At 46.0% G+C, this 13,039-nt stretch overlaps 1 protein-coding gene across 2 annotated transcripts; it reads right to left on the minus strand.

Annotated features, from left to right (window-relative positions):
- Positions 1-239: 239 nt before the first annotated feature.
- Positions 240-12,049, minus strand: LOC108718344 (zinc finger protein 79). 2 transcript variants are annotated; one of them, XM_018266103.2, is made up of 7 exons: positions 11,428-12,049; positions 7,690-7,802; positions 7,173-7,299; positions 6,990-7,085; positions 6,620-6,727; positions 4,124-4,267; positions 240-1,482 (listed from the first exon to the last, which is right to left on the minus strand). In XM_018266103.2, the coding sequence occupies exons 2-7, from the start codon at positions 7,705-7,707 to the stop codon at positions 734-736; spliced, it is 1,242 nt and encodes a 413-aa protein (XP_018121592.1). In that variant the 5' UTR covers positions 7,708-7,802; positions 11,428-12,049; the 3' UTR covers positions 240-733. The 2 variants fall into 2 exon arrangements, with proteins under 2 accessions (XP_018121592.1, XP_018121593.1); XM_018266104.2 differs by lacking the exon at positions 11,428-12,049 and adding an exon at positions 8,178-11,415.
- Positions 12,050-13,039: the final 990 nt, after the last annotated feature.

The raw sequence follows: 13,039 nt of genomic DNA on the forward strand, positions 1-13,039 counted from the left end.
CAGACTATGAGCAAACTTAGGGGCTGTTCCTGCTGAATTGTGCTTAGTACAGGGGAATACCTATGTACCATAGTTTTATGGGATCTCTCTGTACAGACTATGAGCAAACTTAGGGACTGTTCCTGCTGAATTGTGCTTAGTGCAGGGAATACCTATGTACCATAGTTTTATGGGATCTCTCTGTACAGACTATGAGCAAACTTAGGGACTGTTCCTGCTGAATTGTGCTTAGTACAGGGAATACCTATGTGCCATAGTTTTATGGGATCTCTGTACAGACTATGAGCAAACTTAGGGACTGTTCCTGCTGAATTGTGCTTAGTACAGGGAATACCTATGCTGCCATAGTTTTATGGGATCATTTCTGAACTAGTCACTATCTGCAGGAGTTTCACTACAGAAGAGTGGGCCAGAGAATTGCAAATAGAGTTATAGCAGTGGGGTCCAAACCAAAGAGAAGGAGCTGCTGCACAATGACATCTCTCATATACAGAGGGAATAGTGGCCCTCGTTTCTAGAGTTCAGTGCCACATGGGAATGGCAACCAATGTTCTGTGTACCCCATGCCCAGTCCATGTACCTCAGCCAATCAGAGCTCTGTACTGATATAGTACAGAACTGCTACCCATGCTTAGAAGGTGGGTGAGCCCATGGCATGTAGCTGAGAGTGAAGTATGGGGCATCTCTAGTACAAGCTGCACATCCTGTAGTTCTACACACTTTCCCAGCAGCCTCAGCAGTCCTCTCCATGGTGATTCCTCTCATGAACTCTGAGGTTGGACTTTTGGTGGAAACTCTTGTCGCAGTGTTTGCACTTGTAGGGTCTCTCCCCTGTGTGGGTGCGCTGGTGGTCGTTCAGGTTGGACTTCTTGCGGAAATACTTGCTGCACGTGGGGCACTGGTAGGGCTTCTCTCCCGTGTGGATTCGCTGATGTCGGGCGAAGCTGGAGTTGTCCCGGAAGCTCTTGTCACACTCGGTGCATTTATATGGCCGCTCTCCCGTGTGGGTGCGCAGGTGGATCTTCAGGTGGGAGCTGCGGATAAAGCTCTTGTTGCAGTGGGAGCATTTATAGGGGCGCTCGCCCGTGTGGGTCCTCATGTGCACCTGTAAGCTGGAATTGTTACAGAAGCTTTTGCCGCACACACAGCAGATCATGAAAGTCTGACCCTGCTGCTGGAAGCTGATTGGAGCATCATCGGGAAAAGCTTGGTATGGGCTTGTGTCCTTTGTCTCCTGTGCCTCGGGGAAGGGCAGTCTCATGTCTGCTAAACTACGTTCTGGGAATAGCTGGGGAGGAGCTTGAACATCTCTGGGTTGCGTTTCCTTATTAGACTCATACAATGCAGACACCTGCTTGATCTGATCAGTGATACCCTGGCGTCTCTGCGTTTGCGCTCTATCAGCCACTTCTGTGGTTTCTCCACTGCTGGGCCTCTTGGATCTTGGAAGAACTTTGGTTGGACTCCATTCGCTGTTTCTTTCTACAGCACCACAAACAGTTAAAAAGAAATCATGTTACAATAGACACAAGCCAATGAGCATCAACCAGAACCTGTATCTGCTGTTCCTCCTCCATACCAGCTCTAAACCCCCTCCTGGTACCAGTATGGACCAATAAACCTGTGCCTGGTACCAGTATGGACCAATAAACCTGTGCCTGGTACCAGTATGGACCAATAAACCTGTGTCTGGTACCAGTATGGACCAATAAACCTCCTCCTGGTACCAGTATGGACCAATAAACCTGTGCCTGGTACCAGTATGGACCAATAAACCTGTGCCTGGTACCAGTATAGATCAATAAACCTCCTCCTGGTACCAGTATGGACCAATAAACCTGTGTCTGGTACCAGTATGGACCAATAAACCTGTGTCTGGTACCAGTATGGACCAATAAACCTGTGCCTGGTACCAGTATGGACCAATAGACCTGTGTCTGGTACCAGTATGGACCAATAAACCTCCTCCTGGTACCAGTATGGACCAATAAACCTGTGTCTGGTACCAGTATGGACCAATAAACCTGTGTCTGGTACCAGTATAGACCAATAAACCTCCTCCTGGTACCAGTATGGACCAATAAACCTGTACTGACAAGAATTAGCCCCAGACACTGGCCAGGCTGGCACAATACAACTGCAAAGTCTCCCATGGGCTTGTGTGAGTATTAAAGAAATGCTGAGCAATATGTTTAGGATCACTGGATCCCTTGTCAGATGAAACTGTTAATCCCCAACAGCACTGCCATGTAGTGTCCTGCTCCAGTAATGGTTCCATGTATGAAACAGAAATAAGTTGCAGTGGGAGTCACAGCAGGAGTTGCAGCAGGAGTTGCCGTGTGAGATAGTGGGAGTTACAGTAGGAGTTGAAGTGGGAGTTACAGTGGGAGTTACAGTAGGAGTTGCAGTGGGAGTTACAGCGGGAGTTGCAGCGGGAGTTGCAGTGGGAGTTGCAGTGGGAGTTACAGTGGGAGTTGCCGTGTGAGATAGTGGGAGTTACAGTAGGAGTTACAGTAGGAGTTACAGCGGGAGTTACAGCGGGAGTTGCAGTGGGAGTTGCCGTGTGAGATAGTGGGAGTTACAGCGGGAGTTGCAGTGGGAGTTGCCGTGTGAGATAGTGGGAGTTACAGCGGGAGTTGCAGTGGGAGTTGCCGTGTGAGATAGTGGGAGTTACAGTGGGAGTTGCAGTGGGAGTTACAGTGGGAGTTACAGCGGGAGTTACAGCGGGAGTTGCAGTGGGAGTTGCAGTGGGAGTTGCAGTGGGAGTTACAGTGGGAGTTACAGTGGGAGTTGCCGTGTGAGATAGTGGGAGTTACAGTAGGAGTTACAGTAGGAGTTACAGCGGGAGTTACAGCGGGAGTTGCAGTGGGAGTTGCCGTGTGAGATAGTGGGAGTTACAGCGGGAGTTGCAGTGGGAGTTGCCGTGTGAGATAGTGGGAGTTACAGTGGGAGTTACAGTGGGAGTTACAGCGGGAGTTGCCGTGTGAGATAGTGGGAGTTACAGTAGGAGTTGCAGTGGGAGTTGCCGTGTGAGATAGTGGGAGTTACAGTGGGAGTTGCAGTGGGAGTTACAGCGGGAGTTGCAGTGGGAGTTACAGCGGGAGTTACAGCGGGAGTTGCAGTGAGAGTTGCCGTGTGAGATAGTGGGAGTTGCAGTGGAAGTTACAGCGGGAGTTGCCGTGTGAGTTACAGTGGGCGTTACAGTGGGAGTTTAGAAACACTTCTGTGCTATTCCTATACTGGTGCATTGTGGGAGCAGGCCCGTAGGTGGATTCTGGATTCAGTTTGGCAAAATCCAAATAAAGCAAATATGGCTCCTGCTATAAAATAATCACGCCTGTAAATACCAGAAAGGATCCGGGGGGGGACCCTCCTTTCAGATCATTTCACATCCGTACAAATACACAAGCTCCTATTAGTCAGCTCCAAGGCTGGAATCATTGGCTAATCAGACTGCAGTGTATTAATGAGCACTAATTGTACATCATGGTGGAGTGAGAATGGGGACTCCTGATAGGCTGATCCCCCCACACACTTTCCTTATGTATCAAAAGCTTAAAGGGGCGCTTCACCTGTCAGTTAACTTTTAGTATGTTATAGAATGGCTCATTCTAAGCAACCTTTTGACTGACCTTTGTTTTTTCTTTTTTATAGTTTAATTATTTGCCTTTTAACTCTTTCCAGCTTTCAAATGGAGGTCACTGACCCCATCAAAAAAACAAATGCTCTGTAAGGCTACAAATGTATTGTTACTTTTTATTCCTCCTCATTCTATTCAGGCCTCTCCTATTCATATTCCAGTCTCTTATTCAAATCAGTGCATGGTTGCTAGGGGAATTTGGACCCTAGCTACCAGACTGCTTAAAATGCAAATTCAAGAGCCGCTGAATAAAAAGTTAAATAACTCAAAAACCTTAAATAATAAAAAATGAAAACCAATTACAAATTGTCTGAGAATATCCCTCTCTTCAACATACTAACAGTTAATTTAAAGGTGAACACCCCGTTTATTATATTAACCCTTTTGCATCTGGGGAGACACACGAGAGCCTCTCACTTGCCTTAGTTAATGTAGTATGTGTGAAAGCCAAGGAATACAGGCAGCAAGTGTGGCTACAAGTACCTGGAGTGAGGAAAGGGTCTCCTTTGTGTTCCTCCTGGGAGCCGGCCGGGGTCTCTAGCTGGGAGCCCACGTGAGAGTCACAGGGGTTAGTGCAGTACTGCTCGTCCTCTTGTTTAATTCTCAGGAGAAAGTCTGGGGACGGCTCTGAAAAACACATTATGGAAACTGGAGCTGAAACTCTAATGAAGCCATACGACTTTTTACTACAAATATTCCCACTCTGGGACCACACAATGACTAGTAGGGGCCACAGCATGTGCAAAAGGAATTCCCAGGTTATTGCTTGTGACTAGTGGATTTGTCAGTATATGTGTAATTACACCCCAGATCCTGCCCATACACCAGTCAATAGATGTGCTAAATGAATAATGTTTCTAATATAGTTAATTAGGCAAAAATGTAATGTATAAAGACTGGAGTGAGTGGATGTGTAACATAATAGCCAGAACACTACTTCCTGCTTTTCAGCTCTCTTGCTTTCCACGGATTCGTTACCAGCCAGTAACCAATCAGAGACTTGAGGGGAAGCCACATGGGACATAACTGTTGCTTTTGAATCTGAGCTGAATGCTGAGGATCAATTACAAACTCACTGAACAGTTATGTCCCATGTGGCCCCCCTTATAGTCACTGACTAACTCAGAGTTAGAGAGCTGAAAAGCAGGAAGTAGTGTTCTGGCTATTATGTTACACATCCACTCACTCCAGCCTTTATACATTACATTTTTGCCTCACTACAGTGGTGTGAAAAACTATTTGCCCCCTTCCTGATTTCTTATTCTTTTGCACGTTTGTCACACTTAAATGTTTCTGCTCATCGAAAACCGTTAACTATTAGTCAAAGATAACATAATTGAACACAAAATGCAGTTTTTAAGGTTTACGTTATTAAGGGAGAAAAAAAACTCCAAATCTACATGGGCCTGTGTGAAAAAGTGATTGCCCCCTTGTTAAAAAATAACGTAACTGTGGTTTATCACACCTGAGTTCAATTTCAAAGGTTATAAAGCCATTTCTAAAGCTTTGGGACTCCAGCGAACCACAGTGAGAACCATTATCCACAAATGGCAAAAACATGGAACAGCGGTGAACCTTCCCAGGAGTGGCCGGCCGACCAAAATGAGCCCAAGAGCGCAGAGACAACTCATCCGAGAGGCCACAAAAGACCCCAGGACAACATCTAAAGAACTGCAGGCCTCACTTGCCTCAATTAAGGTCAGTGTTCACGACTCCACCATAAGAAAGAGACTGGGCAAAAACGGCCTGCATGGCACATTTCCAAGGCGCAAACCACTTTTAAGCAAAAAGAACATTAAGGCTCATCTCAATTTTGCTAAAAAACATCTCAATGATTGCCAAGACTTTTGGGAAAATACCTTGTGGACCGACGAGACAAAAGTTGAACTTTTTGGAAGGTGCGCGTCCCGTTACATCTGGCGTAAAAGTAACACAGCATTTCAGAAAAAGAACATCATACCAACAGTAAAATATGGTGGTGGTAGTGGGATGGTCTGGGCTTGTTTTGCTGCTTCAGGACCTGGAAGACTTGCTGTGATAGATGGAACCATGAATTCTACTGTCTACCAAAAAATCCTGAAGGAGAATGTCCGGCCATCTGTTCGTCAACTCAAGCTGAAGCGATCTTGGTGCCGCAGCAGGACAATGACCCAAAACACACCAGCAAATCCACCTCTGAATGGCTGAAGAAAAACAAAATGAAGACTTTGGAGTGGCCTAGTCAAAGTCCTGACCTGAATCCTATTGAGATGTTGTGGCATGACCTTAAAAAGGCGGTTCATGCTAGAAAACCCTCAAATAAAGCTGAACGACAACAATTCTGCAAAGATGAGTGGGCCAAAATCCCTCCAGAGCGCTGTAAAAGACTCGTTGCAAGTTATCGCAAACGCTTGATTGCAGTTATTGCTGCTAAGGGTGGCCCAACCAGTTATTAGGTTCAGGGGGCAATTACTTTTTCACACAGGTTTGGATTTCTTTTCTCCCTAAATAATAAAAACCCTCATTTAAAAACTGCATTTTGTGTTTACTTGTGTTATCTTTGACTAATAGTTAAATGTGTTTGATGATCAGAAACATTTTGTGAGACAAACATGCAAAAGAATAAGAAATCAGGAAGGGGGCAAATAGTTTTTCACACCACTGTAACTATATTAGATACATTATTTATTTTGCACAGCCTATCTATTTACCCAGTTTTTATTTTTATACTGAACTGTTCCTTTAAATAAAGCGGCTTACCACTTACCCATAATTTGGTTCTTATCTCCCAAGTAGTGACAGAGAACTAGGGTGCTTGATTGGGGTGTGGCATGTAGGAGAGGCAAGTACGAAGGCCTAAATTCTTAGGGAACCTCAAAATCTATAAAGTCATTAACTGGCAACGGACTGGCTAAAGAGCTCACACTTTCCGATCTACACTGGCAATATAACGGGAGAGCTTTATGGGGGGCAGGGAATGTTAGACAGAAAAACCCTTACCTCTCGCATTCTGTCCCGTCCTTGATCCCTCATCTGATTCTTCAGGGTCACTGGAGACGGGGTGCTCCCCCACATAGTTAATTCTCAGCAGAATGTCAGGGGCGTGGCCTGCTTTTCAGCACATAAAGAATGAGGGCCCCTCCCTCACTCCTGGGAACCCAATCATTTATACTCATAGACACTCCTCCCACATCTCTAGAAACAAACCCCAAAATACAAGCCCCCCCCATCATTAGAAACTAACCCCTAAATACAAACCCCATCACCTTCAGTCTACCTCATAGAAAATCTCCCCTAAATTCAATCGAGTCCCCCCGTTACCCCACCTACACTATCATTACAAATCCCTTATCCCCACAATATAATTTACCCTCTTTGCTTCTGGCCGCCACATAGCGATGGCTTCTCCCCGGCTCCTCGTTTTTGGTGATTCTGAAGAGGATTTCGGAATTGTGAATGTGGTAGCCTGTGGGCAGTGAGAGCAGGAGGCGGGGTTATGATGTCAGGACAGAGGGGGTGGAGCTAATTCTCATGGGGTATAAGGAAGGATTACCCAGGTCCATGAGTACAGTGTGGATCTCGCGCATCACTGTGCCGTACACTTCCCGTTGCCACTGGGCCAGCATGTTCCACTCACACTCAGAGAAAGTGGCCGCCACATCAGTGAAGAACACAGAATCCTGCAACACAGACATGAAATACTGCCCTGGTATCTGATACTGGGGGCTGGACACAGAACGGACTGTAAGATTTACAGCGAGTGGGGGTAAATGGGAGTTTTTCTAATTGGACCAATGTTGTTAGGGGAGTACCGCGGGGGCTGTCCTTGGCCCATGGTTTATAAATGACCTGGAGGGGGCGCTGTAATTCCTGTTTGTATTGATAGTGAATGGGCAAAACTACAACCTGTAAATGAGGTTCAATAGGGAATGTGTGTGTGTTTATATATATAATAGTGATTCCTAATTATTTCTTTTTGCTGGACACACAGATTTACAGTTGTATTACAGCTTTCTCTGAACTACAACTCCCATGATCCTCCTGAAGCCTGTGACTCCCTGATGACTTACCCGATGAGAAGAGCTCATCCTGCAGCACCTGCTGGGCTACCGACTCCACGGCTTCCTCACCCACCAACTGTATTCAGCACCCCACTGGGTATCACGGTTATTTCACTGGGTGCCTATGGGCAAGGAATGAACTTGTCAGTGACCCCCCAACATAGCCATTAACCCCCAGTCACCTAGCCAGCAGGCTTTTTATTCATTTCAGAAAGGTTTTCCAGCTTTGTGAGGTCACACACACACACATTCAACCAGAAATGGGGGAATGCATGAGAGTGACTGGGGACACAGAGCTGACAATCTGAATGAAAATAGAATGGGAAAGATGAAGGCTCTGTAACAAACGAAACACTCAGTTAAAGGTGAAGCAGCAGTTATTGGGTCTCAAGCAAAACGTCACAAAGCATTGGCCAGTGGTGGAACTAGATGTTACTGGGCCCCACAGCATATCCTGAGGTGTCCTGTTCTACCAATATATAAGGAAGTTTGCTTACCTGGTAAATCTCTTTTGCGTACTGTCAGTTTAAGACATATGGGGTTAACTTGGCTCTGGTGGCAGGACAAATCCGTTCAGCCCTACCTGTCAGTGCAGGACGTATGAGGATGTCTCAAAGCCGTCCAAAAAAGGGTAGGGGAAAAAACTGTATAATGTGTGGAAAAAAATAACTGTACTAAGTTAACTACGTGCTACTACTGCTTGTAGCACCTTCCTGCCAAGCTCAGACTGTTGAACATGGAAAACATCAAACTTGTAGAACTTGAAAATGTATGAGGTGATGCCCAGGTGGCTGCTTGACATATTGCTTCTAACAAAGTCTCTTGGTGGTAGAACCAGGAGGCATTGACCTTCCTTGTGGAATGGATACGGAGTGGCAAGGGAGGTGGCATTCCTGCCTTGGTATACGCTGTGGAAATTGATTCTACTATCCATCTAGCTATGGATCTCTTGGAAGTGGGATATCCCACCTTGTGACCCTCAATTAGGATAAACAATGCTTCCGTGTGTCTGATGGAATGAGTTCTCTCTACGTAGGTTTTGAGGGCTCTAACTGGGTCAAAAGTAACAGTACTGTCTGTTGGACAGTCCGGCACTTGAGATTGCAGAACTGGGATTACAATATCTTGGTTCAAGTGTAATGCAGTGACTACCTTAGGTAGGAATGCTGGATTGGTGCGAAGTACTGCCTTGTCAGGATGGAATTTGAGCCATGGAGATTTACAGGAAAGAGAGGCTCATTCCGATACTCTCCTTGCTGAGGATATGGCCATAAGAAACACAGTCTTGAGTGTGAGAAATTTTAGTTCCACTGAATTGATAGGTTCAAAAAGTGGAGCTTGCAGTGCTTCCAGAACAATGTTGAGATCCCAGGAAGGGACAAGGCTCCTGACTGGTGGTTTACTCCATGTGATGTCTCGCATGTCGCACCAGGAAAAAAGATTCGCCAAATGCAACGATACGTCTTACAAGTGGAAGGGCTTCTTGATGCTAGAAGTGTTTAGATCACGCTAGGCGACAGCTGTGCTGTTGTCTAATTGTATATGAATGTGCGGTGTGTTGAGAATTGTTGACCAACGAAGGAGGTCATTTAGTATGGCCCATATCTAAGGACATTTATGTGTAATTTCTGTACTTGAGAATTCCAAAGACCCTGAAAACTGCTCCCCAACCTGTAAGATCTCTGGAAATCACTACTGGATCTGGGAGATACCAAGGCTTGCCCTTGGAAAGATTGCCTTCTTGTGTCCACCAGTGAAGACTGTTGTGTACCACTGTAGACGGTATTACTGGTTGTGAGAGATTCTGTGATCTCTGTTCCACCATCTCAAAAATTCTCTTTGCAGTGGTCTCATGTGAAATTTTGCAAATGGAACTGTATCTATAGTCGATGCCATAAGGTCCAGTAAACTGTACAGCAACTGTAGTTTGATGATTTTCTCTGTTGGAATAAGCATTGACTTAGAGAGTCAACTACCATGCCTAGGAATAGTAGGATTTGTTTGGGGGTCAGGGTGCTCTTTTGGTAACTGATGATCCATGTTTGATGTTTGAGTTGGTAGATGCAAATTTGAGTGTCTTGGTTGGCCTTATCGTCCGAATCTTCGAAAATCAGGATTTCATCCAAATATGGAAATATATGGATTCCCTTTGGGCGAATTTTTGCTATTAGAGCCCCTAGAACCTTTGTGAAGATCCCGGGTGCTGACGTTAGGCAAAAGGGCATGGCCTGGAATTGGTAATGTTGTTGACCTAGAAAAAATCGGAGGAATTTGTGGTGGTCCGGGTGAATCGGAATGTGAAGATAGGCATCTTTTAGATCCACCTTGGTCATAAACGCTGCTACCGGTATGGCTGTAGTGATGGAGTGAATAGACTCCATTTTGATGCACAGATACTTTATGTATTTGTTTAGTGGGTGCAGATTCAAGACTGGACAGAAACCACCGTCTTTTTTTGAAAATAGAAAAAGATTTGAGTAGAAATTGTTGTTTGAGTGGCACCTGAGTTACTACTCCTTTCTCTTGTAGGTCTTGTAGAATTTCGGCCATGGCTGTGGTCTGGGTAGTTCTGATGAAGTTTTTGATGGAACGATTCGGTGAAAAATATTTTGTGACCCACTGAAATCGTATTGAGTGGCCAAGTATCTGCTACGGAGTCTATCCAAAGTTCTGGAGTCTGCCCCCCCACCTGCATTGCATCTTGCATTATGGGAGAGTCAGGAATCCCGATTCTTAGGTGGAGCTCCCTTCCTGGCTGATTTCTGCTGTGACTGTCATGGTAACCACCCCATGAGCGGTTGAAATAATTACGCTTGTGCGTATTTTTGTGTTTTCTCTTGTCCTGAGGAAGGAAAGATCCTTTTCCTCCTGTCACCTCAGAAATTATTAGTTTTAGTTCTGGACCAAATAATCGTATGCCTTCAAATTTTAGTGAGACTTATCTTGGACGCCGTGTCCCCTGAACATTGTCTCAACCAGAGTGCTCTATGAGCGGTTATGGAGGCCGCTGCTGAAGTTAACTTTACGAGGAAACTTTGGGCGACTTCAGAAAGCCAAAGCAATCTGAGTGCCACCCCGCCAGCGATTTACATCGGGGAGATTAGTCGCCCGAAGAAGAATCGATTAGTCGCTTTCCCGAATTGTAGCGTGTGTCTGCCCTAAGCCTGAATATCCAATCCATGGGGCTGAATTAAACTCGGGGAGGTCAGAAGCTTAAGGAGAGATGAGCAGTTAAAGAGGAGTCCAGAAGTACGTGAGTCCAAGCAGGACAACCAATGAACTGAGGACACACAGGAAGAGGAGGAGCCTAAACAGTCATTTGGGTTTGTCCTGCCTCCACAGAGAACTTAACCCCATATGTCCTGCACTAAGCGTCAGCTGTAATTAGTCATGAATGAGGCCTCGTGGGCGTGTTCTCTATAGTCACTCCCGGGTGTGGGACCAGAACAGGCTCACAGATTGGCCAGAGAAATGTTCCTGAGCTGCGGGGGAGGGGCCAGTCAGCTGTGGGCGGGATTAGTCAGGATTCAGTCACGTGACTTCCGGCTGCTCACGCTGGGACTTCCCCATGCTCCTCCCGTATCTAGAGGAGACTTTGTCTCAGCTCAATCCTGTGTATACAATGTAATTGTTCCCGTGCTATTGAGCTCAGCCCCACCGAACCCTCCCGCCGGCTCAGCCCCACACAACCCGGACACGAGTGAGGAGCCTGACGGGAACAGGCCACACACCATCTCCGCTACTCACCCTGTACGAGCGCCTCTCCGCACTGCGCATGTGCAAGCTTCCCTCAGTTACTGCGCATGTGCGGCATAACACTTCCTACTACGCATGCGCCCTTCCTTCCAATAGACTCCGAGTTACTCTGTGCGTAAGATAAAAGCACCGGCGCTCTGACTGTAGCTCAGGGAGTGCGCATGCGCAGGAAGGACATGAGTCTGTATTCAGGTTGTGCGGCCTCAGCCCAGTCACTGAGTCATTTTCTGTCTGCTATTGTCATTCCTTTGTGTCACGTGGGACATGATCAGCCAATCAGCTGTCTCCCTCCTTTCCTCCTCCCCCTCTTGTCTCACAGACTCACTGTCACTGCTCCCGCCATTACCGACCAATCAGCCGCGGACTTTTCCTCACTCGCCTGAGGATCTGCAGCTGAAACAAATGGGGTGTATGAGAAATATCTGCAGCCAAATGTTCCACAATCACCCCCCAAACTACACTGTATTCAATACAATAAGGAACAGGCCTCGCCCACCGCTGCTTCTCATTGGTTCACTAATCTGACACTTAAATGAGCTTCTGCCATTCACATCCGTAACCTTGCCAACCGGGGGACAGCCCATATTCCCCAGTCTAATAAACGCTGGAGCGAGAAACATTCTTGTACAACGTCATTGTGACATCATCATCGTGACATCATCATATTGACATCATAGTGTCAGGTAAACGTGTGACGTATGACCAGGGCCGCCATTAGAAATCACAGGGCCCCGTACAACAAAATTTTTGGGGCCCCCCTGGGCCCCGCCCACACTGACGACCAAGCTCCGCCCCATATCCCGCCCACTCCACATCGCAGTTAAAAGACCACACAGACATCAGCGCTAAAAAAGTAACCCCCCCACACAAGTTGTAAAAAGCTATTGATGGTCAGGGCCCCCTTATAAAAAATTGGGGCCCCAAAAAAAAAAAATTAAATTTTTTTTTTTTTTTTTTTTAAAAAAAACATTGGTGGCAGGGGCCCCTTTATAAGTTAAAAAAAACTTGGGGCCCCAACAAAAAAAAATGTAAAAAAAACTAAAAAATAAACAAACATTGGTGGCAGGGGCCCCCTTATAAGTTAAAACAAATTGGGGCCCCAAAAAAACAAATTGAAAAAAAAATTAATTTTTTAAAAAAAAAAAAAAAAAAAAAACTGGTGGCAGGGGTCCCCTTACAAGTTAAAAACATTTGGGGCCACCAAAAAGAAAATTATTTTTTTTTTTAAAAAAAAAACAAACAAAAAAATACAATGGTGGCAAGGGGCCCCTTACGAGTTAAAAAAAAAATTGGGGCCCCAAAAACAAAAGTTTTAAAAAAAAGATTGGTGGCAGGGGCCTATAGAATATTAAAATAATACATTGGTGGCCAGGGGATTAAAAAAAAAAAAAACACAAACTGGTGTTCAGTAGAATTGAACTCATGGCTTCACTACTTCAACTTCGCCTCCTTTCGTGACTTCGGGTCTTTTCGGCGCTTCCGCATTGGCAACGCAAGAGGCAAGACGTACGGCTCGGGCGCTCGTAAGGGGGGCCCGGATCTTCAAAAAAATGCAGCGCTGCCGGGCCCCCCTTCATGCCCGGGCCCGATACGCTTGTCCCCC

This window comes from Xenopus laevis, chromosome 5S (assembly GCF_017654675.1).
Source record: "Xenopus laevis strain J_2021 chromosome 5S, Xenopus_laevis_v10.1, whole genome shotgun sequence".
NCBI lineage: Eukaryota > Metazoa > Chordata > Amphibia > Anura > Pipidae > Xenopus > Xenopus laevis.